This window comes from Anser cygnoides, chromosome 3 (assembly GCF_040182565.1).
Source record: "Anser cygnoides isolate HZ-2024a breed goose chromosome 3, Taihu_goose_T2T_genome, whole genome shotgun sequence".
NCBI lineage: Eukaryota > Metazoa > Chordata > Aves > Anseriformes > Anatidae > Anser > Anser cygnoides.
Window position 1 is genome coordinate 33527879 of NC_089875.1, and position 27686 is coordinate 33555564.

The following is a 27686-nucleotide window of genomic DNA, read 5'->3' on the forward strand; positions in this document are numbered from 1 at the left end:
TCTGAGCTCTGGCCCTCCTGGTGGAGGTGAGACCCACATGCTCACATGGGTGCTGCTGCCGGAGGGGGGCATTTTAAAGCCTCCCTTCAGCAATCTGGTCCAGCAGAGCTACTTTGTGACCGAGGGAGTAAATACCATCGTCCCTGCTGGAGCAGCCCTCCATGCAGAATGGGCAGCAGCTGAGGCTGCCCAGATCACAGCACCCCCCCAGCAGTCACTGAGCCACTTCCAACACGTTGTTCCTAAATAAAAACCCAGTGGATTTTCCCCAGAGCACAGGATAAGTGCAGGAGGGCAGCAGTGGCAGCTTCATGTTTCCCCATCAAACAAAGCCTGTGCTCACCAAGGTGGCAGCTTCTGCTGAGTGCTTCCGAGGAGACAGCTTTAATTAAAAAAAAAAAAAATAAAATTCCAAATACAATTTACAGCTTTTCCCCATGGAGAAAATTGCCTCTCGCCAGGTGAACAGCTGCTGGCGGTGTTGGCACCGAGAGCGCTGTCGTCCGTGGCGCTGCTCAGGACAGGGAGTGATGAGGTTCCCCAGCCCATGGGAGACTTGCAAATTGAAAATGTGGCCTCCCTGTTGCATAGGGAGGTCACTGCTGCAGGAGATGGGGCTGGAGCCATCCTAAATCTCTAAAGCTGCTGTGGGCTGTAACGTGTGCAATTACTGTAGCACAATCTCCTTTGCTGGAGCTGAATTGAGCTAATACAGCTTGTTATGGCCTCTGTAGTCCTTAACTTTTCTTTAAATGGAAATGAAGTACGTAGCCCTTGTGGTTATGGAAGTGTCAATCCAAGTGTTACCACTGTCAGCTTGAAGGACTGAAAGAGGAGCTTTCAGAAAACAATTGCTTCCATATTTGCCTTAGCTGAACTCTTAATTCTGAAGCCTAATACAAATAAAATGTCAACATAATATGTTTTTTGGCATGAACTTCCCCTTCCTGGGAAGGGGAACTTGGTGGACTTGGGGACATGAACAACAAACTTCTTCCCACTGTAACCTCTGCTCCTTTTAGCTGCAGTCCTTGGGTTGTTTTTCTCGTTTGTTTTGGTAGGTTTCTTTTAGCTTTGTTTATCAGCAAAGTTTTGTTTCCCAACTGATAGCTGAGTATTTCTTGAGTGTTGCTGTGCCATCGGCTCTAGCCCCCACTAGGCAGCAGTTCTGGCTCAGTGATCTGTTCTGAGTCTGGCCTGGAAGGATGCACAGAAGTGATCTTTACTGGAACCCCTCTCTCATGTGAGCCAGAGATAACCAACACAATATGTATCTCAATGTAAAATATACAGGGCTTATGGGTGTCTGGCAAGGCAGGAGGTTTGCAAAACACTAATCCTATAAATCTTGGCTTTGGTCTCACCTGTGTCAGAGGACTAGGTGCCTTGGCAGATACAACTTTTATTTCTGAGTCAAAATTTTGCACTTCCATTTGGGCAATTAACTGACCAGAAGTGGAGACATGGATCAAAGAGGCTTTGGGTTTTGGGTTCATCAGTGCTAGCCCTGCTGCTGGAGAGCATTTTTCATCCAGAGAAGTGGGAGCTAGGGGGATATCCAAGTAAAGCTGGCACTTTCCATTCCCATAGGGGTCAATTCCTGGAGAAGCTCAGGATCTTCCTTGGTGCCCTGCAGCTTCAGGTCCTGTAGGATGATTTACATGGGCACTGTGTTCCTATAGGGGTTGCACTGGTGTGACCAGTGTCAAGTTAAGTAGTTCTCAGGGTTGTTGGTGTGATGCAGACACACGCATCTCAAGAATATTCCTCACATGCTGGAAACTAAGTGTAAAACCAGTCCCTTCTTATGTCCCTTTTAGTGCCACCAACCATCAGTGTCCCCAAGGGCCAGTCCACCATCACCGTCCGGGAGGGCTCCAGGGCTGAGCTGCAGTGCGAGGTGCGAGGGAAGCCCAAGCCACCCATCATCTGGTCCCGGGTAGATAAGGAAACCCCCATGCCTTCAGGGACAATGACGGCGGAGACATATGATGGGAAGCTGCGCCTGGAGAGTGTGAGCCGAGACATGAGCGGGACCTATAAGTGTCAGACAGCCAGGTACAATGGCTTTAACATCAGACCCCGGGAAGCCCTGGTGCAGCTCAACGTGCAGTGTGAGTATAACCATACAGTCCTGGGGCGCCGGTCTGAATGCCTGTGTGTGCGTAAGCATGTGGGCTAAGCATCTCTGACACACTGTGCAGCTTTCAGGCAGGGCTGACCTTTCTTACTGGGCTGAGCCGACACGTCTCTTTTGTCTGGGGACCTTTGAGCAGTTTGTATTTAATTGGCCTGGCTGCAGAAGGCAAGGGCAGGATACCGTACGGGCGGTGTGATGCAAGTGGAAGGGAGGGGTGTTGTGTGTGTTCGTACACGATGCTTCCCATTTCCCTATCAGTGGATGACTGCAGAACAGCAGCTTTGCAGGGTGTGCATTTGCGTGCGTAACATACGTGCATAATATCTTCAGGGCATATTAATAAGGCTGTGAAGTCAAGCACTCAAAAGACAGCAAATGAATGTCAATGACACCACGTCTACCCCATAACGCTTTCTGCAACTAAGTTCCCACAGCTGTCACTTCTGGACATGCCTGACACATTTTGCCAAAAAAGCAGTGGTAGGCAGACCCTACTACGGACTGCATAATCCCCATTTCTGTGCAGCAAAGCTGTAAGCAACAGAAAACTGATTCGTAGCGTGTGGTGTATTGAGTGATTTCGGTGCTGGGTGACATTCGCAGCTCCACTTGGCAGTGATATCTGTGCGTAAAGGTGAGTGTGGAGGGAGGGATGCTGCTGGTGTCCACATGGGGTGTCTGCATCCTTTCCCTGCAGCAGCTCCTACCTCCAGGTAAAGGAGTGCTCCTGTGATGTCGAGGTCTGTTTTGACATGCTGGGGACAGGCAGAAGCAGAGGGTCTGTGCTGTCTCCTTCAAGATTTTGAATCAGGGTGAAGGCAGCTGGGTGAAATGTCTCAATCTGGAAGGAGCAGTGACTGCAGGAACAGCCCTCCCTTGAAGACCTCATCCTGTTGGGATAGCGGGATGGCTGAAATCCTCTGAGCAACATGGATCTGGCAGGTGTGGGATGGTAGAAGCAGGTTAATTTGCACCCAGGCATGCTGTCTCTGGGCTGTGACTGAAGAGCATCCACGCACAGCACAGCACAGCACAGCAGCACTCATTAGACACGCTGCCACACTCCTCCCTGGCTTGATCCCCGGGGAGAGGAGAAGCAAGACTGAAGCAGATAACCTGTCTGCAGCCAAGCAGGCACGCTGCTGGCTGATTCAAGCTGGTGGGAGCACAGCAGTAACAAAAGATGTGCCAGATCCTGCAAGCACTTTGCATATTCAAAGAACCCCCTTTTAAAATGATCGGTCTGTTCATTTGGGAGCATGTCAGCAATCGAATCACAGCACAGGGACACAGAAATGTGTGCAGATTTCTGTGGAGGTAAGTGTGGATGGAGAAGCTTCCCCTGAGCAGGGTGGACATGGGTGTCTTGGTTTAAGCTGTTTTGGGAGGCAGGCTGGGAGAGGCACACAGCAGGAAGGGTGACTCTTTCACCCCAAGAACTGATGGGAGATGCAACAAAATTTCACTCTGGAGCAAAGAACCATGAGATCTTCTGGTGTCCTCGGTTCAGAGGTGGTGTTTGAAGGCAGTGTGGTCCCCACTGCCTGTCATTGCCCTTGCAGAGGGAGGGGCAATGCCCAGCCTGGGCTGAATCCAGTCTTGCTAGGTAGTCTGGAGGGGAATCACAGCCCTGAATCTTGGGCTGGAGGGGGTGGACATGACTCCACAAGCAATACGCTGTAGGTAGAAACCAGAAGCTGTTTTGGGGCAGAGCCCCAAATGTGACCCACAAGAAGGTAAAGATGCAATGAACTTCTTTGTAAAGAGCAACTCAACATATTCCTCCTACTGCTCTTCCCAAGGCCAACCAACGCTTTGTTGTGATCTAACCCAGGTAAGAGTGGCATCCTCCGTGGAGCAAGAAAGTAGGGCACGAATTGCCCCCATCCCCTTTATATCCCTTTCCCCTCCCCTAAAAAAAAGCCAACAACAAAGTGCATAGTCCCTGCTTGTGCCTCTCCTCCTTGTTCAGGCAGCTGGAAGGCGCTGGGTGCGGCGGCGGGGGCCGCGGTGGTTAATTGAAACGCTGCTCTGCAGCGTGGGGAGCTCATTAGTCTGCTCGCTTGCTCTGGAATTCTCATCTTGTTGGAAATGGGGATCGTGTGGCTTCTGCAGCCTCCGTGATGAGCGCTTCCCACCGGAGAGCCCGCGCGGGTGACGTGCATCCATGCGGCCGCGTGCATGTGTGTGTGTGTGTGTGTGTGCATGCGGACGTGCCTTTGTGTGTGCTTGTGTGAGCTCCCTTTGAACCGGCTCGCTCAAGGGAAGAGCGAATTCTGGGTGATAATGTGGCTGTTTCTCTGATTTGCTCCAAAGCTAAAGTTGCAAAATCAATACAGCAGATCTGATTAGATGTCAGAACCTGTTTCTGTGTTTCTTTTTTCTTTTCTTTTTCTCCCCTCACCCTCATGCATATAGTTCTGTGCTGTAGCAAACTAGCCCACAAAGAGGCTTTGCCAACTGCACTGCAGTATTGGAAAGAGAGAGAACAAGAAGACAAAAAGAACAAGTCAGCTGTCACCCCCCCCCAAAAAAAAAAGTGGTTTTTTTTTTTTTTTTTTTTGCAAGCTGAAAAACTAGTTCTTCTTTTATCTTATAGGCAGTAATTTTCTATCATCAGCTCTCTGACAGGCTGGATGGTCTGTTCCCTCGACTTCTTGGTCTGAACTGTAGGGGTTTGGAAGATTAATAAGTTTGTGAAAGTCCTTGCAGCCTCATAGCTCTGTGGTTAAGATAAAGAAATGTTATATACTGGTTAGAGCGAGACATTGGGCTTGTCGGAACTCCTGGGAACCTAGCTGCCACACAGAGCGACAATTTCTTGTCTTTTCCTATATCTTTAAAGCACGAATAAAACTGATCTGTCTCTTTGAGGATTTGTGAGGCATAATAAACACAGCACTTTGAAATCTTGGAATAAAAATAGCCATGGAAGGGCAGAGTACTGTTGTTAATAATATCGATGCTATTGCTAATGCTGTTGTCAAGCCTTTTTCCAGGATTAGGTATTCACTCAAGAAAAAGTCCCAGCAGCAAAGTGAATCTTCTGCAGAGGTGGGTTTAAAATCAGGACTGGGTCACCCTGTGTAGATGAGATCAGCATAAGGCAGTAAAACACATACTGGGCTTGAAAATGTACGGCGTTCTGTGCGTTTTGGTTTAAAAAGTGTCATTTGAGCCAATATGTATGAAAAGAGGAAAGAAAAAAAGTGTGTGTGCATGGATCAGTGAAAAGGATGCTACCTGGATGCAAATTTAGCAAGCATATAAATAGCAAATTGAAGAAAAAAAATATATACCTGTATCCTGAAAGCCTGTCTAAAATAGCATTTCCACGAATTACAAAGAACAGGAGTAACTCTAAACTCTAGCCTTCGCAATAACTGGCCTTTGAGATGACTATCTTATCATGGTGATGTTATGTTTGCTTTCTAGGAGCCTCATAAAACATTGTGGTATAAAATTCAGTCCCCATACGTTACCCTGTTACATGATATTGTGTCAGTCCTGAAGGTTTTTCAGTCCTGACCATGTCATAAAACTGCTAGACAGCTCTGTCGAAGTCCACCTCAACCCTGCCCTCCTCATCATACCTAATCCTTGATACATCACCTCCAGTACTTTCCCTCTGATCTGTTTATCCTCACAGCACTTGCTACTTGCTACTTGGCCCTTGCTTGAGGGGAGACTATCGAACGCCTGAATAGGTTCTCTCTCTTTGGCTAAACACCAAAAACTGATAGCAGAGCACCCTTCTCCTCTATTGAGAGAAGTAATTAGTTCACCAAATTCTTTTTACTGGATAAGCAGACTTTTGCTGGTGCTATTCTTGTCTTTGTCAGAAATTGGTACCTTGGTATCTCTAAGTGCTCAGAGAAAGAAGTGAAGAGAAAGAAGGGAATATTTACGTAGAGTTGACCTTGTTTTGGATAGTCCAGTCTGAAACCTGATGCTGTTTTTCATCTTTGGGTCACACTACAGGTGACATCTTGGCAGGAAGAAAGACTAGAAAATTAATAACATGGCCTGAGAACTTGGCCCCTTCTGGACTCAGAATAATAGCCCACAATCACCTGGGATTGATCTCCAAAGAATTAGGTTTACTGCCCTTAGGTTGAGTTTTGTCACACACAGCAGCGGGTGGATTATTGTGTTTAACTTCAAAGCATAATGAATGTTAGGTGCAATCAGGAAAGTAGACCAACATTTTTCTTTGGAAGGGCAGCTATCACAGTTAACAGGACTTCAGGAGACGTGAATATTCCTAGACATAGGAATGACCACAGGGCCAGTGACGAGAAAGTCTGGCTTTGCCCCTACCTGAAAGGCAGCCAGAATATGTCCTGTGGAGGCATCTGTTGCCCTTGTCACTTAAAGAAATGTTCGGGTATGCAAGGATTTGTTTTCCCATCTGGGCTCACATGCTGGCAAATGTTATTCTTGGTCACCCTGTTGACTTATTCCTCTTTAAAACCCTCCTGAACCCATTGGCAGTGCTCAGACGGGCACTAGTCAGCATCAATTTCCCGTTATCTATGTAGCAAACAGAAGAGCAGGGAGGAGAGGAGGGAGTGATACTGTAAATAAGTAAGAAGCATCGCTGGATCCAAGCAACTGGAAACAGAAACGCATTAAACTGTTTCGATCAACTGTTGAAGCCATTGCTCAGTGTCAGCGCTCTTTGCAGGTGTCCCACCCCTCTGAAACAGAAGCATGGATATTAACTGCTCAGTTAAAAATGCTCTTGAGACATGCTTCTGGATTCGAGATGGTTCTTCAGAGTAGTTAGGATGGGACATTTGGCTCCTGAGAGCTCCCTGAAGCTCTCCCTGCTCATGTGAAGGGAGTCTAAGAGAAAGGAGATGTCCCTGGCCAGAGCTGACCCATATCTCTGACGGAGCTGGCTTATCCATCATGCTGCTTGGCCACGTGAGCTGGAGTGTGGAGCCATCTGCTAAGAATTTTAGACTTGGCTGGATTCATTTGTGAGTACATTTATTAATAGTAGTTGTATTTTTTTATTATTATTTTCATCAGTGAAGTCTATTCTGACACCCTCCTCCAAGCTGGCAAGTGCAGTCGGGAAGCTAACTTGGGGGCAGGAGGTGATTTTTCTACCCTTAGAGTGGCTGGGTCTTTCCCGCCCTTCTACTCATGTTCCAATATCATTGCACTATATCCTGCGGGTCTTGCTCCCAAAAAAGGGTAAAAGGGTAACCCTAGGCTCTCATGCCAAACAGAGCTCTGGAGTGCTCTGGATCATATTAAGCCATCAAAGGTTTAAGAATTACCTGAGGTTCTGGGGAAGAGGTTGCTGCATTCAAAGTCACGGGCAAACTGTGCTTTCTGCAAATTCAGTGTTTGCAAATCTGGAGACCTTCATTAGGGAGAAGAAAATCATTTGCAGTCATGGACTTGACCTCAACCCAGCAGCCTGAACAAACAAAGCCTGAACCCGTCGTCTGGTCCCACTCTGATGGAAATCCTCCCTGTTTCCCACCTAATTTGTTATACAGAGTTTTGTGTATCTAAGCTGAGAGTATACATTATTTCTGTGTTTCTATCAACACATATAAACCCCCTTGTTAAGAGCAGAGAGTTTTGTTCCTGATTGTCAACACATTTTCCGCTAGCAGCACTGCGTCTGGGATTATGTTGCTCCGAGTTTGTGTTTGTGCATACAGCCCTGTCCTCAGCGCTACAGCATGAGGATTGCTCACTCTGCTGCCCAGTGCCTGGGCTGCTAACAAGTAATTAGGGTTGTCAGTCTAAGGATGGGCTGAAGGAGGAATCCATTTTACTCCGTCATGGCTATAAATCCAAATGGCCATGGTTCAGAGCACAGTAACAACCACAGAGGCTTAGCTGGCCTCGGATTTGTTTTAACAATTACCATCTATTGGGCCTGGGGCCTGGCAGACAGAGACTGTGACAGTGCTTACATCGGTTTCAAATTGAATCTTGAGATGGGGTTGTACCAAATGTGGCCTAAGAGGGAATGGCTCCTGCTTGTCTAGGACCTGCTGGCCCTACCCTCCTGCCAGCCTCATGGCTGTGAGGGGCAGCTAGTCTGACATGCCAAGGGATGTTCAGCCAAAACCTTCTTTGTGACTGCCTTTGCAGTCTTTATCTTCACGGATCAAAGCCCCAGGACTCTCGGTGTTGCTTTTTTTGTAGCATTTGGTGTGTGAATCTTTGGAGGAAAAAAAATATTTCCCAGGGTAAAGCAGTTGTATGAATTTTGGCTTGCCTGACTTTTTTCCCTTCAGCACACAGCAGTTAGGACTTGTTCTGCAGGACCCTAGTCTCTTCGCTGTTTGCTGCCTGATGGGAAAGGTTCCCATGTGCTGCCACTAACCGAGGTTTTCTTGGGAAGTCTCCCTTGCATCCTGAGAGCTTTTCAGATTTACCTCTGCAAAGCACCATGAGGCCTCCTTACTGTGTCCTGGGAAAATGTCCATGAGGGAAGAGACGGTGACACCCAGATGTGCGCCTCAGGAAGGTGGGGAGCCCTCCTAAGAGGGGAGAGCTGGGTCTGCTACCTGGATTGCAGCCTGCCTGTGCTGCCATTCAGCCTTTCTGTGGCTCATTACTCATCTCTAAACACCTCCGTGGCTGTAACGAGAGGATGAGTAAAAGCTTGTGTGAGAGCTCCTCACCTAGAGAGATGAATTCGTTTGCTTAGAAGACAACCAGTTTAAATCAGCTAATCCATTTCTCAGTCACTGCTGGGAGAAACAAATACGCTTTCCATAAGCTGCCATTATTCTGTTTTATTTTTGCCAGACTCTTTAGGGAGAGCAACTTAATTTTATCAAGTGAGAGAGATGTCCAAGCTATACCATTTTGGCAGGAAAGGAGAGACAAGAGCTGCACAGACATAGTGGGTGGCAGACAGTGTTGGTCAACTCTTTTTGGAAAATTGCTTCCCTACTGTGACCCTCTCAGGGCTGACCACCACATCTAGTGCTGCTCAAGATCAGATACTGGTTTAAAGATTTTCCTGAAAGAGAAAAGTCTTGAGTCTGGGGACCTAGGCTAGGGATATGGGAGTTAAGAGGATGGGAAGGCTTGTGTATATGTTCTGGCAAGACAGAGAGCTGCTGCTAGCACCTGAGAAAAATAGATTTGGGGAGGCATGTGCTATACTGCAAGCTGCGCAGTACCACTGGCAACAGGAGACACAGGGCAAGGAAAGTGGTAGATGAAGGGAGTCAGAAAACTGCTGTCAGATCTCATTTTAAGGCTGGGATCACAAGGGGGAAAACGAGGGAATAGCCTGTCCCTGTCAAGTCCTGCCTCTTGGTGACCAGGAAGCAAGCACGTTGAGCACCCAGAGAGAGATGCCATGGACCCAGACTCGCTAGGGGAACCAGGAAGACACTGAGCAGGCAAAAAAAAGCAAGTCATTTTCTCATAATAACTCTTAGGCTCTGCAGAAGAGCCTGAGGCACGGAGAGGTGAAAATAGCTGTCCACACTTGCAAGGGAACACATATGACATCAGACCTGACACAGGACCTAGGCCTGGGGAGCTGAGGCCTGCTGTCCCCAGCCTCTTTGCCAGAGAGAAACTACGTGGTGCCGTGGCATTGTGGCTTTGCTTTTTTTCCCCATGATTTTTGGGCCACAAACTCCTTCAGGCTGCACCTGCGAGGGTGCAGGAATAGGTTTCCATGCTATCCCTTACCTCCTCCCTGTGCCCTGGCACTGGAGCAGAGCTAGTTCCTCCTGACCCGCTGGAGGACTGCAGAGGGCATGTAGAGGTAAGGCAGAGAACAGCAAAGTCACCTTTGAAGAGGGGTCTTGTGCAGGGAAGTCCCTCTGAAGCACTCCCGGTGTGAACAGAAAACCTAAGGGGAATCTGAGCATCCCAGGGAGGGGTCTGAATTGTAATTAGCTGTGGACATCCTTACCCCAAACTCCGAAACAGCACCAATTACAGTCACTCCTGCAGGGAAACTGTCTGCATATGAATTACATTTCAGAAGTGTTCAGGCTTCTTTGCAGCTTAACAAGTCTTCCTGCCACCAGTTCTGTCTGGGACACGGTATTGGGGGACTGAGGGTTCAGTTTTTAGGAAAGGTGTAAGTCTTTTTGGAGCTTTCTGTGGGGAAGAAAATGCTCAGTTACAAGCTTGTGCTTTTCCACTTGGGGCTGTCTCTGAGAAATAGACTATTTTTTCTTTGAAGCCAGGAAACTGTTTTCTCAATGCACAGAGATCACATTTCCAACATGCACCTCTCACCCTATTTCACTTCATATAGTTTCTGATTTCTCTCTCTCTGTGTCTCTATTGCAAACACAAATAAGCATGTGTGCGCACACGCTCGTGCCCTACCTCAGTTTTTGCTTCTGATTTGGATTTAATTGGTCTCCAGGACTCAGATAAAACAGTCAGTTTTCTTTCATGAACCCAGTGATAAACCTTGCAAAGCCCTCATTGGTCCCCGGGATTGACAGATATGCTTAAATTTCCTAGTTGCATGCACACCTGTTGCATTTTGCATGATTTTGGAGTCCTTGTTTCTGGGGTTATGTGCGATCACGGGAAACCATGGAAATTTTTCATTACTGTTGACTGGGAGGAAGCTGACTTCTGAGTGTTTGCTGCTTGCCAAAGCTGCAGGGGGATGAATGGGAAGTAGAAGAGACTGAAAATTGCTCCATTTCTGTGGGGAAGAGGCAGCCGGGGTAGATCCCTGCTGGTGAGGAAAGAAAGGCAATTTAAGGCCATTCCAGCTGACCCTTTGTAGGCTCTTGATCTGTTGTGACCTGTGCTTATGTCTGATGAAATGAGGGCTGTAAATCTCATCCATTCCAAATATGCTGCAACTCTGGGTCCAAGTCAGCCACATGTTTGATGGGAGGGATTGGTTGGAGTGCCAAAACTAATGGGTTCCTGACAGTGGCTGAGACTGAGGTCAAGAGAACAATAAATAAGAGTGGCATTTGCACAGAACAGGAGTTTTCCCTACCAAGTGCTGATTGCAAAGAGATATTTTACTGTCGTAATCATAAGCTAGAATGCAGTAGCTAATAAGAGCTTAATGTGATATAGATGGGTTTAATAGTGCTAGCTTTGCTGCCATTTTCTTAGCAGTTCACAGCATGTGCGTAACTCAGGCCCTTCAGCCAGTATGTCGGTATGCTGTAAAACAGGGAGCTGGGGCTTGAAGAAAAGGGAGCAGTGCTCTGTGTAAGGTGGTTTGCAGGAAAGAGCATAATGGGTCTGAAGGGATGGGAAGATGGTGGCAGTTAGCGGGTGAGAGAAAAACAGAGCAGCATTCAGAACAGATATTTGTGGTTTGGGTTTTTTATTCCTGCCCTTGAACTGCTTGTAATGAGGCCTTGCAAAAGTCCAGATTTATGCATGGGAATGGACAAGTTTTCATTCTGATTGACTTTCTAGGGACTAGTTTATATGTATAAATGAAAAGATGGAAATGAGCTCACCTACTGGTTTTAAAGGGAGGAGGAAAGGTGGTGTTTGGGGGGATTTTTTTCTTTCCCTTTTTTTTTTTTTTAAATTGCTAATGTGCTCCAATCTGCCTATCCAAAATGCTGGAACTCCAGCTTCCTGATGTCGCTGAGAAAGCAAAAGCTCTCTGATCTCTTTATAACCTTTTTGTGCTGTTTGTCTATGTAGGAGAGTTATTGAAATGCCAAGTGTCGTCACTCTTGGTCGTGGAGCTGAGCAACATGGTTAATTTACCTTTGTGGATCTAAACTTGCACTATTTGTACATTTTTTGTGCAGCAGCTACTCATAGACCGAAGTGACAGAGAATTCACTGCGTCCCTCAGTAAGTTGTTTCCCTCAGTAAATTGTTCCAATGGATTTATACTCCCATGCTTCAGTGGTCATTACTTAATCTAAGCCTGTCTTATTTCGGATTCCAAATACAAGCTCTGTTTATGCTTTTGTCTTCTCACATAAAGAACTATTTGTTATTAGCAGTCTCTTTCTTGTGTAGTCTGAGATACCAGAACAAGTAATCTCTTAATCTCTTAGCCTTTTTTCTGTACACAGTCAGAAAGGGTCTCCTAGCCATTCACTGCAAGGCGTGTTTTTCATACCCCCCTTTTTTTTCAGCATCATGCTGGCAGCATGGTGGTCACCCCTGTTCAACAGATTTTCACAAATGATCTCAACAATGCAGATACAGCAGTGATGTCCACCTCACAATTTGTTTTGTTTTGTTTTTTTTTTTAATCTTTGGTTTAATCATCCAAAGCTTTGGACATCCTTGGACTACAGAATTAAGCTGGCTATATTGACTCAGGATCCTCCTGGAGTCATTGTCCTGACAGAGTGACACATTCTCTGCTCAACAGTTTTCCTTCCAGATCTTCACACTTTCTGAGGCAAATTGAGTGCTGTTACTGTAAACCCATTCTATCAAGCAAACCAAGTTGTCCTGCATGAGACACCTCCCAAGTACGTTATTTACTGCTGTGTATTTTGTGTTCTCCACAGACGTTACTATCTTATCCTGATATAAGCGCTTAATGATGGTGATTCTCATGTACCACACATTAAAACACTGCCTTTGTGTGGGATGGAAGGAAGCAAAGCCCAAGCCGCATTCTAGAGCTGTGTCAAAGTCTGCACCCCATCATCCCAACTGCAAATGGATGCCAGGTCATTTAGACACCAACAGTGGTTGGTTATGTGTGATGCTGGCTACACAGATGGATCTGGGGACTTTGTGATTGATATGCTTTAGCTATGCCAACAGGCTGGCTGTCTCTCTGACCTTGGTGGTGATATGAAATAGAACCAGCTTAAGAGTTTCATATGGGATCCCACCAGGGATGTCTTCCTAGAGGAGGTCTGCCCTATCACTAGAGAGATAGCAGTGGTGTGTGCGCTAATTTAAAATTCCTTTTTGAACTCTTTCAGCTAATGTGTTTTTAAGCTGCTTAATGTGGGCTACATTTGAATAGTATTACATCTTCAATTAGTCTGTCATGTGGAAGCAAGCCAGGATCCTTCCAACGCCTGAGGATGTTATGACAAGATAGTTACTTTTCTTGTTGCCTTCTCAAACACTACCCAGTTTGTCTGCCAAGGACCCATAAAACTATATTAATCACCATTCATTTTTTAATTTATACAGTTGCATCCCACATTCATCTTCCATGAGTTCTTTTTCTGAAATCAATGAGGAAAAAAAAAAAAAAAAAAAAGGTTTATTGCTGTTCTGAGTTCTCCTCTGCTTACATTGACCCAATTGGTTCATATCTTTACTCTTATAAGCTACACAAGCATGGAGGTTACAGAATAATTTTATCTCCTCTGGTATTCACAGAATGCCATCACACACTTCCCCTCCATGTCCTGGCTAAATAATTTTTTCCTCCATGTTTTCCTACTTTGTAAGGCATTTTTGAGGTTTTATGATCTGTTGTTACTCTGTAATTCTGACATCTATGCATAGATGAGTTCAGACCAAGATTTGAAGACTGAGCAAACAGGACATAGAGAAGCCTGTCTTCCCTTAATTTCTGGCTTTACTCATAGAATTAGCCACAGATATTCCCAGATTTCAGTCCATGCAGGTTCTTTCCAGAGCTGTACACAGAATTATGTCCTCTCTCTGCTCACCACAGTGGGATGGCTCAGCAAACATTGTTGAAATGTGTTTAAAATGTCCTTTTCACCTGGGGTATCTGATTCTGGGAGCTGTTGCTATCGATCACAGAGAAGGTGGAAGGAGCAGGGTGCCATGTTACAGTGAGTACTGCCGCAACTCCTCAGGCTGAAAACTGCTGATGGACTGACTCAAGCCAGGATCCAGTTTCAACTCTTGATGCAATGGGTGAGGATGAAGAAGGTAATGGGCTGACTTTTTGTGCCCCCAGAAAGTTGGGATTGTGAACAAAGGAAGCATTATGGAACAGATTACAGGCATTTATCTGTTGGACCAAAATCCGCTCTGACCTGAGGCCGTCAGGAGAAGAAAGGAAGTGCGTATCACTCCCGGTTGATCTGCAGAACATCTTCGCTGCTACCTAAGTTCTCCTCAGTCAATGTGAAAAAGTAGCTGTGGCAGGGATGCTGCTCCTCCAAGTGGTTTCTCCAGTGCTGTCCCAGTTTAGGGTCAGACACAGAAGCAGCCTGGAAAATCGAATGTCAGAGCAGATTTATCCGGTGAGTGGGCTTGCTAATAAATTTCCTTCTCCTGGTCCAAGTCCAAAGGAGATGGGACAGAGCTGACAGCCAGATGGGGAGGTCGAGAGAGCAGGCTGCTGTCCTTGAATGATTGCCAGCTTTGTCACTGGCCTCCGTCCTGTGCCCTCGGCTGCAGAGGAGACCCTGAGACCCAGAGAGTGATTTCTGGGAGGCCACCACACCTAGAGCTGTCAGAAGTGACAGTGCTCTTCCTAACGCAGAGAAAGGTGAGAGCTGCAGGGTTGCACGCGTGCTTCAGCAGTGAGGTTGGTGTGCTGCTTGTCTGGAAACAAGGTGGCAATGCAGAGAGAAGACATGAGGTTTCCAGTAGACAAGCGAGTCCTCTGTAGCTTGAGTCCATGTCCTCTGATACAGCTGGTATCGTTCAGGCCTGAAGAAACAAGCTGCCAAAGCCTCCACTCACCTGTGACACAGACTTCTGATGATGGCTGGGGAGACTGGAGGCTGCTGGCCTGGCTGGGAGCTGGTGGTCACCTCCCCCGGCTTCTGGTCCAGCTCCTGCCACTGCTTTCTGCCCACTGTTAGAGCAGGAGGCTGATATACATGGGAAGCTTGCCTTCTTCCTGTTGTGTGGATCAGTAAGCAACGTTTTGTAATAACTCCTCATACTTAGTTTTGTGTCCTCTGTGCAATAGATACTTGGTTAACAGTGCGAGCAGATCTCTCTGTAGCTCAATACGTCTTGCTGTTAATGACATGAGGTTGTTAAGTATGCGTACACCAGGCTCAGCATGGGAAGCTATGAGGCTAAATTATTGAAACAGCAGAGAAATAATTCTAAAATGTGAGACTAAATGGCTTAACAACCCATTTTTCTTAATCAGTTTATGACAGGGGCCTGGTTGATGCCCAGAATCTTTCACTGTCCTGTCATTGCTATTATCCAACCTAGACACAAAACGCAGCCTCCACAGGGACCATAGGTGGCCACCAGTTTTGGGAACAAGGTGTAGAGAGGTGATTTTCTGTGACCAGCAACCTGCTGAAGGTGCATTTTTCCATTAGAATTAGTTAATAGAGGAGGAGTTGGACACAGGGACGTGGGACACTCACACATTCAAAAGTCATGCAGGCAACAGTGTGAAGGACGGAGAGGCAATACAGGACTTTTAGATGGCAGAGATGGTGGCTACTTGGCAGCTGGCTTTTTGGAGCCAGTCACTGCTCTGGAAGACCCCAGCCATTTCATCTGGTGGAGCGCCTGAATCTATATCCATTTTTCCATCCTTCATCCTTGATTGATTTGATCTATCTTGATTCATCTGAAGATGATGATGACAGTGATGAAGAGATAACCATCCACAGAGAGACAGCAAAAATGCCTATAGTAAAAAAATGTTCTTGCCTCTCCTTTCTCTATGCTACATCTGCTGATCCTGTGTTTTTAAATTGTGTGCATTTCTTAAGTTCCTGTACGCACCACCCCCCTTGTTACATTAATTCTTATGGGAAAAATTGCTTTGATATCTGTTGACCTCAGCTGCTTCATCTATGAGACTGAATATCTGACATAAATCTTTTAGTTTGAGCGTCCTTTCAGCCTCCTTCTGAATGGTTACGTTTTCATTGTCGTCATTTTCCTCAGATGTATCAAGATCAATCAAGGGTGAAGGATGGAAAAACGGCGTAATGATGACAGTTAGCAGAGCAGGGTATTAAACGGTTGGCGGCAGAACTCAGAGGCAGCAGATAGAGAAGCGATGGAGAACTGGGTGTTGTTCTTTGATAAGTTCTTCTTCCCCGATCCAAATTCCTTACTAGGCCTGAAGGAGAGCCTGAGGAAGAGCCAAGTTTTCATGGGAAGCTTGACCTCTTTTCACCGTGTAGATAAGTGAAGAACCACTGCATTAACTCCTCCTAGTCTAGTTTTGCCCCATGCATCCTTTTTGCTTAATAGTACAGGCAGAGAATTCAAAGCAAGCATATTAAGGAGTGCTGGTTAATATCTGATTATCTTAATTGCCTTGGACTGCCCTTTTTCCTCTACCAGGCTCTTTCTGGCTTGGATCTCCCCCCTTTCCAGCTCTGACACCACCTTTACATTAAAGGAGCTCTGATTTTTTAATCAACATTTTTTCTTTTGGCTATGCTGCCTCTTGTTTTGCTTGCCTGTTTTGAAAGCAGCTGTGGAGGGATCATCTAGTGCTCCCAATTTAGCTATCAGAAAACAGAAGGTGAGGTAACACTGTAGCCCAGCTGTGAGCAGAAGGTTCTGACCACCTGTGGCTCTGAAAATCATTGCATTTCTAAAGCAGAAGCTCTCCTCCCTTTTGACAGGATTGTGGTTCTCAGAGGCATTTTATCCTGCAACCTCCCTGCCCCCTAACTTTCAGTTATTTTATTTAAAAGGGTCCAAACATATGGAGGCGATTGAATTGCTCAGGCGGCTGGTGATGGAACAGGAGCCTGTTGTTACCGGATTGCTACTTGCAGTCAGCAGTCACCTCTACCTGGTAGCTCTTCTGGGAGAGCTACCTGTGAGATCCTCCAGAGGAGACAAGGGGAAACTCAGTCAATTCCTTGCAGGCAGCTGCACACTCTGGGCATGAGCCCTAGCAGTGGCACTAATTGGATGCTGTCTGGAGTCCAAAGATTTTTCGCTAGATTTGCTATAGGGAACGTGCTGGCTGGTATTTGTTTTCCTTCCCAGGGTAGCTCCATTGTGGCACAAAGTGGCTCAAACACAGGAGGTGGCTCCTGCCCAGCAGCAGGACGTGCTGCCCAAGCTTCAAATGCGTATTACGACTCAGATGTGTGCGATGAACTCTTTCAGCAAGTCACTGGGAGTTCATGGAGAGGTTCATATAGAGGACATTAGGATAAATTAGGACTTCAAAGTCCTGTTTCAGCTAGCTCCAAGTTTGTTGTCAAACTTGGGGAGAGGATCAGTCTTTTCTCAGTTGTTCCAATCCTTCACAGGAATATGGAGGGCCTGTCCTAGGACTATGAACACCACAGATTGGTTGTTTTCCCTCTGTTTTAATCTTTACACTGTGGATGGAAGCATAGGGAAGCCCGTTCTGCTGTAATGGGCCAAGCAGCTCTGTTTCTGCTCACAAGGTTTTAAACAGTACCTGTTGCTCTCTGCCCCTTTGTAGGCCCTTGTGCCCTGCTTGTTTCTGCCAGGCATGTGAGGAGAGTCAGAGCTCTACTTTCAGATTTGTCTTTTACTTTTCTCCTTCCTCAAACTAGATGTGATTCCTCTAGCATTTAATACTCTAAGGCAGTGTTTCTGCCCAGAGAAAACAAAAACCTAAATAGGAACTAAAGCTGCGACCCTGCCACTTGAAGAGCAGAGGGAGGAGAGAAAGGGGAAATGTGTAGGTATGTATGTGTATGAAATGCCAACATCATTTTTCAAGGATTTCAGAAGAGGGCCAAAATTTCTCTCCTTTTGTTATTTGTTCAGGTTGAGAGCTACGAGGATAGGTCAGAGTTGATTACTAGGATGAAAACACCAGCTACGGGGATGACGTGCAATAGGTTTAAACTACAGCAAGGAAATGAAGTTAGATGGTAACAAAAAAAACTACTGATTAAACCCTGAAGTAGGAAGAAAGATGTGGATTCTCCATTCTGGAAGAAGAATCCCATTTCGTTCTTTGTTGGCATTTTTGTTTGTTTGTTTTTGTTTTTTTTTTTTAATTGATTTTTGTTTGTTTTGTTTTGTTTCTCCTTAGTTTGCACTGGCAGTGGGTTTCTTTATTCCCAGAACTACCCAGCTGAGTAGCTCACCTATGAATTATTGAGTAGTAAGATAACTGGTTCTCTGCCAAAAGTTAATGCATGTGGGATGCTTTTGGGGAAAGAGTATCATTGGCTGACTGTTAGTGAATGTTTGCATCTAAACTATTTATATGCTATTGGGAGCAGGATGTCACTGCCAGCCCAATTTGTTAAACAGAAACATGTAATAATGGATGCATGGGTGTGAGCTGGCATCTCGTTATCTTTTAGGAGACAGAAGCAAAACCTGAGTGGAGAGTTGGTGGTCTGACGCTGTTTCAAATGGGAGGACTTCCCCTTGTGGGTGTGTGGGTGGGCAAGAGAATCCCAGATCTGGGGTAGCTGTCATCCTGCTTCACTATGCCATAACCAGCAAAATTGCCTGTGAGTTAGAGACAACATTTTCCTGCAAGGTCTAGATTTGGGTTATGTCATTGGTCAGGCAGTAATTGTAGGTATTAGTCCTGAAATAGGCATGCCCACTCTCTTGCCCTCTTTATTTCTTTTGTGAATAACTTTTTTAATTGGGTTTTGTGGGGGTGGGGGGAGGATTAACAGCATGCATTTCACATACAAATGTGTATGTCTTCTGCACATACATCATCCTTTCCCACTCATCTGTTTCAATTAGGGGAGCGCACTGTTTTGAAAGCAGGCACTTGAAGGTAAGTGAGGCATGGGAATGAGGTGGCTTTACGCTGCGAGGGAACGCTCGTCTTTGTAGTGTCTTGTTAGCATGAATTAATTGGGCAGTGAGTCTGAGTGGAGTTCCAGCATGTCTGGGACAGATCTTTTTTGAGGAGACATAAATATGAGGCAGAAGGTCGGGAAATTCCCACCCAGGATGGACTTTCTTGAAAGCACTTTGCAAAGTGAGCTAGGGGATCTCATGTATTAATCACCACAGCTCATCATGCAGAAGAGGAAATCCTTTAGCAAATCCCTCTTTATTAAAACAAGGTGAAGACAGGTTGAGCTAATTGGCTTGGAGAGTTCAGAGAAGAGGAAAGCAGAACAGCTGGTAGTGAATTTATTTCATTTGTTCTTCTTTTAAAAGCAGTCAACTAGCACAGAGCTAACCCTGCTCTGCGCCCTGCTCCTCTTCTTCCTCCACCCACTTGTCTGGCAGAAAATGTATTCAAACAAATTTGTTTTGTTTGAAATAACAATACTTGCAACTTGGCTTTCAAGCATTTTGCAGAAATACACATTTTATCTCCTTATACGTGGGGAAACTGGAGTGCAAAGGCAAAAGGCATAGAAGATGAAAGAAAGATATTCTGGCTTTTAGCTCAGATTGGTTGAGCTAGCCTTCCTCCATCTCCCCCTCCTAACTACTCAATTATATCTCAGAAACAAGCAGAGGAGACTGAGCTTGCACATATTAGTTGGATATTTGTCTCCAAATGGAAAACCGCTTTGGCTGGTGCCCAGTGTGCGTTATTGGTGTGTGGATTATGGGTGCTACTGGAGGGAATAGAATTACTCAGCTGTGACTTCTCAGCCTTGTGGCAACAAAAGAGCTTCCCTCTGGTTTGGGTGGAGAGCTGTGGTCTCTCCTGGAACTCAAACCATGGAGTTTTCTACCGGCTGTGAAGGCAAGAGTGCAGCATCATGATGCCTGTGACATATCTAGCACCCTGGATTATGGGACCAGGAACCAGATAAAAAGGGTACCCTCTGCTGGCATTGCTTTTGTTATCTAGATAAATCCAGTACGACTGCAGGAGGGTACCTACCAGAATGTAAATGGATGTTGGATAGAGTCATATATGTTCCGTAAGGCCTTGATAGCAGCCCATGCTGATTTCTTTTCCAGAGAAATATTATGGTCGGATATATTTAGCCACTTTGGGTAACAAAACACAGCTAATAATCGAAACTAAGCAGAAAGTGCAGTCTTTCATACCAGATTTTCTGTGTGTCCTTTGCAGTTTTAATTCCATAAATGAGTGGTCAATTATCAGCTCACACACACAGGGTGAGGTGGAGCCTGCAAGCAGGAGTCCCACTGGCGCTGTAATTGCATGGCTAAGCTTGGAGGGACTCATTCAGCAGATTAGGCTGAGAGCTGCTGAAAATCAAGCTGCTTTCTAACCTAGCAAGGCTTGCTATTTTCATAGCTTATGTTAAGTGCTGTACTTTCCAGATTTAAATAGAAATGTAAATGATGACTGGACTCTGGAGGGCAGAGTAGAAGGTGTTTGTTCATGGTTCATTGCTGCCATCCTGGGGTGCTCTGACTTAATCCTTGGTGGGTGAAACATCCTTGACACAAGTAGATGCCTTCTGGAGGCATCTGAGCTTGGTGGAAACCTGCAGCAAGCAGATGGCATCACAGGGATCACGGAGTAGCCCTCCCTGAGCCGTGCCCGAGTAGAACCACAAGGTAATACTGCACAAAGACTGTGGTCTCTCCAGTAAATGCTCTGAGTCTTGTGAAGAAGAACAGTCCTCCTTTCCACAAGGCTAAAATAAGAATGGACTCTTAAAACAAGTATTTGCAGACTTGGCCACAGCCCAGCGGCCAATGCTTTCCTCACTCATCTGGCAGGACAGTGCATTTCAGTGCTGCATTTCCAATAGAACCAAGAAAATGAGAGCTTATTGGGGTACAAAGCAACACCCCCTGGCACTTGACACTTCTTTGTTGTGCTTCCCTCGCTCTTGCCCTTCATCATTGTGAACACCATGCCAGTTTAGCAGCCCCTTCAGAGCAGAGCATCTGCTCGGGCTCACAGCAAGGGAGCTGCCTTCCTGCGTCCCGGTGCCTGGCACACTGGAGTAGGCCGCCTGTGTTGGGCTGATTTGATTTGCTCCTAACGAGCAGGTGAGTGATTATGTTTTCTTCTGTTGCACAATAATTCTACTGTGAAGGCAGGCTGCCCTGCCTTGTTTCTCACAGCAGCCGCATCTTAACAAGGTTGCCAGAGGAGCCTTGCTCCTCCATCGTTGCCTACAACAGCAATGCGCTGCCCTCTTCACCCCTTGTATCGCTCCTCCTGCTGGCTAGCTCTTTCGGAGCTAAGCTGTGCTGAGAGAAAGCAGTAATCGCCTGTATTTTTTTGCTGTGATGCCTACCAGGGAATCCTGGTGCCCTGTGTATGCAAAGGGTTGGTTGTTTTTGTTTTTTTTTTCACCTCCCTCTTGAAGTGTAGCAAGCTGCCGCCTGGGATGTGGTTGCTGCTTAACAGAGCACCTCAGCTGCCTGCGCTGGAGATCAGGGAGACACGGGAAGGCATTTCAGGAGCCTCTGGACAAGGACCCTCCTTTGGAAGCAGACTAAAAACTGGATCTGATTCCCAGACTCCCCAAAGAGCACCAGAACAGCCCGATATTGCTGTGCGCAGCAGATCAGTTCCCTTACAGCCAGCAGGGATGCTGCTTCCCTGTGGGTGTCAGAGGCACCTGGAAAATCATTATCATTTCCTGCAGCTCCCCCAAGGTGTCTGTGCAGGAGTCGTGTTGGAGGGCTCTGCTCTGAGGCAGTCAGAGTACCAGCTCATTTAAACAAGCTTTCTTTTGTGTTAAGCTGAGAATGAGAACAGGCCATGTGGTTATCCGATGAGGTTTGCAATCTGAATCCCCGCCTTGGTCATGGGTCTCCCTTTTATGTGTAGCCTACCTGCAGAAGTGTGGGCTCCCCAGCAGTTGTCGGGGCCAGAGCTGATGTCTGGCTCTGTAATTGCTGTTGACCATTCATTTTTTTCATAACTGCTGGCATCCTTCAGCACCAGCTGCCCCTTGCCATGGTGCTGCATCCTTTGTGCTCATGGGATGACCTCCTTCTGCTCTCTCTCCAAAAAACTCGGGGGCTTCAGGACCATCTGCATGGTCAGTGCTTGTTGGGTGTTTCCTAGTGCCAGAGGCAAGAGGAGAAAATAGAATCAGTTTTTACTGTGTAGGTACTTTAAGACATTCCCTTCATAAGGTGATAATATAGGTCCTGAGCCTGTCCCAGTGCAAACCAAGTAAATCCCATTTCCCAGATGAAGAAGATTAAATATCTTCCGCATCCATGGCTGCCCTGCTCTTCCTGGGACCTAAGGAAATATCTGGACGGTCCCAGCCCCACTCCTCTGTGTCCCTTTCCCAGGCCCTCCCTAACAGAGGGGCACAGGCTATGGCCTTGTGGGGGGCTCTTTGTCCTCTTTCAGACCTTTTCTCTTCCTTTATCTCAGCTCCACACGTGGTGCTCGTCTCCCATTCCTCTCTCTCCTTTTTGTGATGTGGATTGTTTTGAGCACACCTGGAGCTGCTGTGACATGTTATTTTTAAACCTTCCTTTCTCTTCTGTCTCCCATTTTTCTTTTTCTTTTTCTTTCTTTTTTTTTTTCTTTTCCCTGTGTCACCAGCCGGCCTTGATTATAATGTGAGACCCCACCATCTTCAATTAAGGAGCAGATGTGACCCAAGAAATGGGATAGCAGCTAGGGATGGAGATGACACATTCATGGCACTAGGTCTAATCAAACAACTTCTCACATAATTCTCACTGTGAGGTGGGAGACATGCGAGCCAAAGGCAAGTCAGTGCTTGGAGCACCCGCTGAGACACATTGCTAGCAAAGCCATCTGTAATGAGCTGACCATGCCACTCAGCACGGCAACGTGAGCTCAGTCAAGGGTTGCTTTTAATCCACTTAAGTGCAGTAAAGGGCCCAGAGCCTGAGAGCTGAGAACAGATACCTAGAAAACAATCAGTCACAGCTGAGCGGGGCTGCCGGGTGGAGGGAGTGCTCGTATGACGCATACCCACAGATCCGGCAGTGTCCATAGGGAGAGGACACTGCATGGCAGACCTACACGGAGGCTGATGGAGAAGTCACCAGTGTTACAGAGCTGCAGGGGGGCCTTGCTGGGATCAGGCTGTGGGAGGGGACGGCTGCATGTTGCAGGTTTGGGGACCCATGCTTGGAAGCTCTGCAAACATTCAGAGGGGACAGGTGCTTTGTAGGAAGTTGTCAGTGGAAGAGCAGGTGCTCTGAGCCCAGAGAAGGTGAGTTGTGATTGTGCCGGAGCTGCTATAAATCTGTTCTCCCTCTTGTCCGTTTGGGCTAACAGCTGCTTTGTGTTCAGGAAGACTTTTCTTATTTTAGAGGGAGAGTTGCTGGTTATTCCCATGCTCCAGTGTTTTAATTAACATCTTATTGCATATGAAACATGTCCACCAGATGGCTGTGGAGACTGAGGTCCTCTGCCACTGTGTTAAATAAGGTTGTTGACCCAAGCAATACCAACACAGACCTGCCTCAGCCATGCCCAAATCATGAGGTTCCTGTAATTTTTTGCAAGTGCTAAAGAATGAGAGTTAACCTCCTTTGCTAGGAAGACATCCACATATCATCACTCTCATGTAACTGGCAAAGAAACTGGCACGGAGAGAAGTGATTCACCTCATGACATCAGGGCATTGCTGGTAGAGATTAGAATAAGACCAAGGGTCCTGGTAGCCAGTCCCTGGTGTATTGTATTGATGCATTCCTCTAACATCCCTTGAGGTCTGAGGACACACAATGTTCATCTCTCCATCTGAACGTGGTGTCTCTGGTAGCCCTGTTGGACACTGAACAGAAGGATATGAATGTTACCGCCTGTGAGTGTACCTGCCTGCTTGGGTGGTATGGTTTATGCTGCATATGAGGAATGAGGACCGTGGTTATTCTGACTGGGATCCAAGGACTGAACCCAAACTGTGGTGCTCAGTCTCCCCATGGGATGAGAACTTGCTAAAAAAAACCCTACCTAATAAGTGGCAGGGAGTTGATAGGTGGCTCCAGCCCAGTCAGAAGGAGACGCCAGGTGGTTATCGCTGCTTTTAGTCCGACAAATCTGTCTCCGGATAGAAAACAAATATCCCCTCGGAAATAACTGGCACCTGTCTCTTCAGAGACAGTGCCATGGTGGCTGTCCGCTGATGGCATCCCTGTCTGTTGCTCTGTTCGGTCCCCAGTCCCGCCGGTGGTGGAGCCAGCCTTCCAGGACGTGCGCCAGGGCGTGGGGCGCAGCGTCACCCTGCGCTGCACCATGCTGAAGGGCAGCCCCATGAAGGTGGCCACCTCCGTCTGGCGCTTCAACGGGACCCTCCTGGCGCAGCCCCCGGTGGAGCAGCAGGACTACTCGGAGCTGAAGGTGGACAGCGTGAGCCGGGAGACCAGCGGCAACTACGAGTGCAGCATTTCTAATGACGTGGGGGTCTCTGCCTGCCTCTTCCAGGTGTCTGGTAAGTCACAGAGCGCACGTGGGAGCGACCTGCTAGATGGGGGCACGGAGGTGGGAAGCTTGATCCCAGTAAATGCTGGTACAAGCAACATGGCCCACTTCTGCTGCCTTCTTTGTACATGGTACTGTGTTCAGGAGGGGTGACTTTCCGTAAGCCCACAGGGACTTTTGTCTCCATCATCCAGGCAGCCCTTCAAGTCTGGGATGGAACCAGGGCAGTTAGTGCCAGCCTCTGTTGTGTGTTAGCAGTATTCAGAAATTTGCCTGAAAGATATGGGACTAAAACTGAAGGCTGTCATCAGCTTTCAGGCTTGGTAGTAGTATTTTCAAGCTTGGTAGGTAAGTATCGACCAAGGACGATTGAAAGGCTCTACATCCTGCCAGCAGTCTCCAAAAACATCTAATTTCCCCTCTGAAACAAACAAACAAACAAACGGTACCATGTATTCCTATACCTTCCCTGAGATTCCAGGCTGTCTTTGTATCACAATGTCTGCTAGGACAAACATGATCTGGGGTTGGATACTAGTACTAGTGGATTTACTGCTCAGTTTTGTTTTGTTTTCCAGCATGCACCAGGGCTGCTTTCTAGCACCTGCAACTGCAGAGAGGGATGGCAGAGTTATAGCATCTAAAACCACACATCTGACCTAGCCTCTCTAACTGATCATTAAATCTGTTTTTCCCATGACCTCAGAATTGACTTGGGCACCAGATTCTAGACAAGCTCTCAGATGAAGTTGCCTTAATAAACAGTAAATTCAGCCAAAATATTGTTTTTCCAGAATAGGGCCAATTTATAATACACGTCAAGACAGGGCTGGGAAAAAAATAAAAATAAAAGAGAGAGAGAGAGAGAGAGAGAATAAATAATATGCAAAGAGGTCAGACTTTAAAGCAAATCTTTAAATCTTTCCTGGGGTCTGGAGAAGCTCAGTTATGCTGTAACTCTGAGAAGTTCTCAGGAATGGGACAACCCAAACCATTTCTATTCTTTGGAACATTTTTCAGGACCTTACCCTCAACTGTGGGTGTCTCCCAGAATTTGTCTGGCAGTGGATTATGCTTCAGAGCCTTGGCTACCTAATCTTTCTTCGTATGCTTGCAATTCTCATCTCACTAACTACATGGCAAACTATACCTCACTACGAGCCATGCATCAGGGCGAACTTTGTTCTTAACAAGTTCGGGAACGCTCCCAGGTTCTCAATTTCTTGCTGGAAGTAGTAACAAGTACACACTGCCATCCTATGTGCTATGGCATGCCCCATGAGAAAAGATCCCCTCAGCAGAAAGCAGTGGTCATCCCTACAGAGCCCTCATCTGGAAAGCTGCAAGCATTTGTTTTTCTGCATCTTTCCTCTTCTTCTAAGGTGTTGATAGGTGATGCTGGCTTTTCAGCTCCAAACACCTCTGCCTGCGTCCTGCACAGCTACAAATCGATTAGACCTTCTGAACCTCTAGAGCAATATGAAAAATAATCCAGTGACTGGACTAGGGCACTTGAGCTCTAGTTTAAATTCACTTTTGCTACAGACTTCCTCTGTGGAGGAACAGCATAGTCTCTTTTTGTTCCTATTCTGTGAAAGAAGGTCCATGAACCTTCCTGTCTGATGGGGAGGCAATGACTCAGTTGTGACTATGAGGCGTTCAGGCATACTGGAAACAGAGTACGTAAACCCGCCAAGGTCTATGGGATGGGATTAGTTTCTTCTGTGGATGAAAGATTAGCTTTTTTGGTAATATTTTGAAATAATAGTGAGGCATCCAACCCACTCCCTTGAGCAAGTTATCAGAGCCACCCATACTGGTCACCAGCTGCTCTCCCACTATCTGCAAGCTCACAAAAGCCCTGAAAGACTGAGTGAATAACCTTTAGCTCTTCCTGTCAGCTGAAAGAAAAAGACAAAACTTTCTGGCAATGGTAAAAGTTTCCAGAAAGGAAGTTCCAAAAGTATTTTGATGTGCTTCCTTTCTATTGGAAGCATTTTTTTTTAGCTTCTATTTCTATTTTAGAGTCAATTAATAAGGAATTAATATCATGCAAGATTATGATTATCATCAGTTCTGATTTTATTTCTGAATCCATTATGAAGCTTGACTTCCACAGTCAATACAAGTTGAATAAGCAGCAATTAGTCTCTGAGGTGGTTCTGAACTTCTTGCTTGTGCAAAAATTCAAGTCAATAAAAATAATAAGAAAAAAAGGACTTGAAAATAAACATCAATATTATCCGAGTTCATAAAAAATAAACATTGAATCCTTTCGAGCCTAATTATAACCACACTGAATGGCAGGACCCGTGATTCAAGTGGCAAGGTGCGGCAGACTGCTTGGGGAGATGCGGTTTGTGTCTGCTCTGCTCTACGCGTTTCTGCTCTGTGCAGGTCCGGATTGGACCTGACCTCAGAAAGGAGGCTTTGGGTTCAGGGCCAGCTCCTGCCTTGCCCAGAACCTCCCAAAAATTGAATTGCACGGGGAGAAGGGAAGGTAATCTCAAACAGGCCCGTTTGGGGTAAGACCTCAAGTTGTTAGTGACTCACTCTGAGGAGCTGGGTGCAACACCTAAGCCAGAATTCATTTGTGTGGACATGGTGACATTTTGGGAGGGTCTTGTCATATAATGGTGAAGGAGAATGCTTGAGCCTGTAGTATCTCTCTGTATAAGCTTAAACTTGCTGTCCTTCTGGTGTCCAGCCATGCCTGCTGCCCGCTGGGCTGCAGCCAGCATTGCGTTGTGGCAGCGCTGTGGCGCAGATTTGGCAGGGCAGTGCCAGGGAGGGCTCTCAGTCACTTCCAGCAAACTGGATGGGCTTTGCAGGCAGCCAGCTTTCAAGCCCTGTTTGTTACTGGCTCAGGACAGCAGTAGCTGGGGAAATGATGGGAAATCCCTTATTCTCTGAACCATCCAATTTCTCTCCAGTACATTGTTTCTTCTGTGTTTCTTTTCCTCCCGCTGCCCTCTGTTTTTAAGAGGAGAGGTGGGTTTAGAAAAGACATCTCTGCCCTTGCCAAAGCTCCTGCTGTTTTCACCCTGGCTGAGGTCAGCATCCCCCTTGCTGCAGAGTTGACTGTCACGTTACAAAGAGGCCGGAGCACTATGCCGCCAGGGCAGAGGAGATGCAGAAGGAACAAGGTCTCCTTTTAAATGCTATGGTCCCTGTGTGATAAATAATGCTTTTCCTATGACCTACTGGCCAAATGATCTTTCTTTCAGGGATTGTTAGCAGGGGACTCTGTAAAGCAGCAGATGAAAGAGGAGAAGTGCCGGTTTAAAGCTGTTACCTCAATCCAAACTACAAAAGCAAGACAGAAAATATGACAGCTGGTTCCAGCTGGAGAACTGAAGCTGTTCCCACCTTTTCGGGCGTTGGTCATGCCCCACTGGTGTTGCGGGTCTG

The 27686-nt window shown here is 46.6% G+C and overlaps 1 protein-coding gene across 4 annotated transcripts in view; it reads left to right on the forward strand.

Moving 5' to 3' along the window:
* Positions 1 to 27686, forward strand: part of MDGA1 (MAM domain containing glycosylphosphatidylinositol anchor 1) — a 144131-nt gene that overhangs the window by 63307 nt on the left and 53138 nt on the right. For all 4 annotated transcript variants that reach the window (XM_013171032.3, XM_013171031.3, XM_066993836.1 and 1 more), the window contains exons 8-9: positions 1821 to 2114; positions 24016 to 24285. In XM_013171032.3, coding sequence (XP_013026486.2) covers positions 1821 to 2114; positions 24016 to 24285 — 564 coding nt within the window. The remainder of the gene's footprint in view (positions 1 to 1820; positions 2115 to 24015; positions 24286 to 27686) is intronic.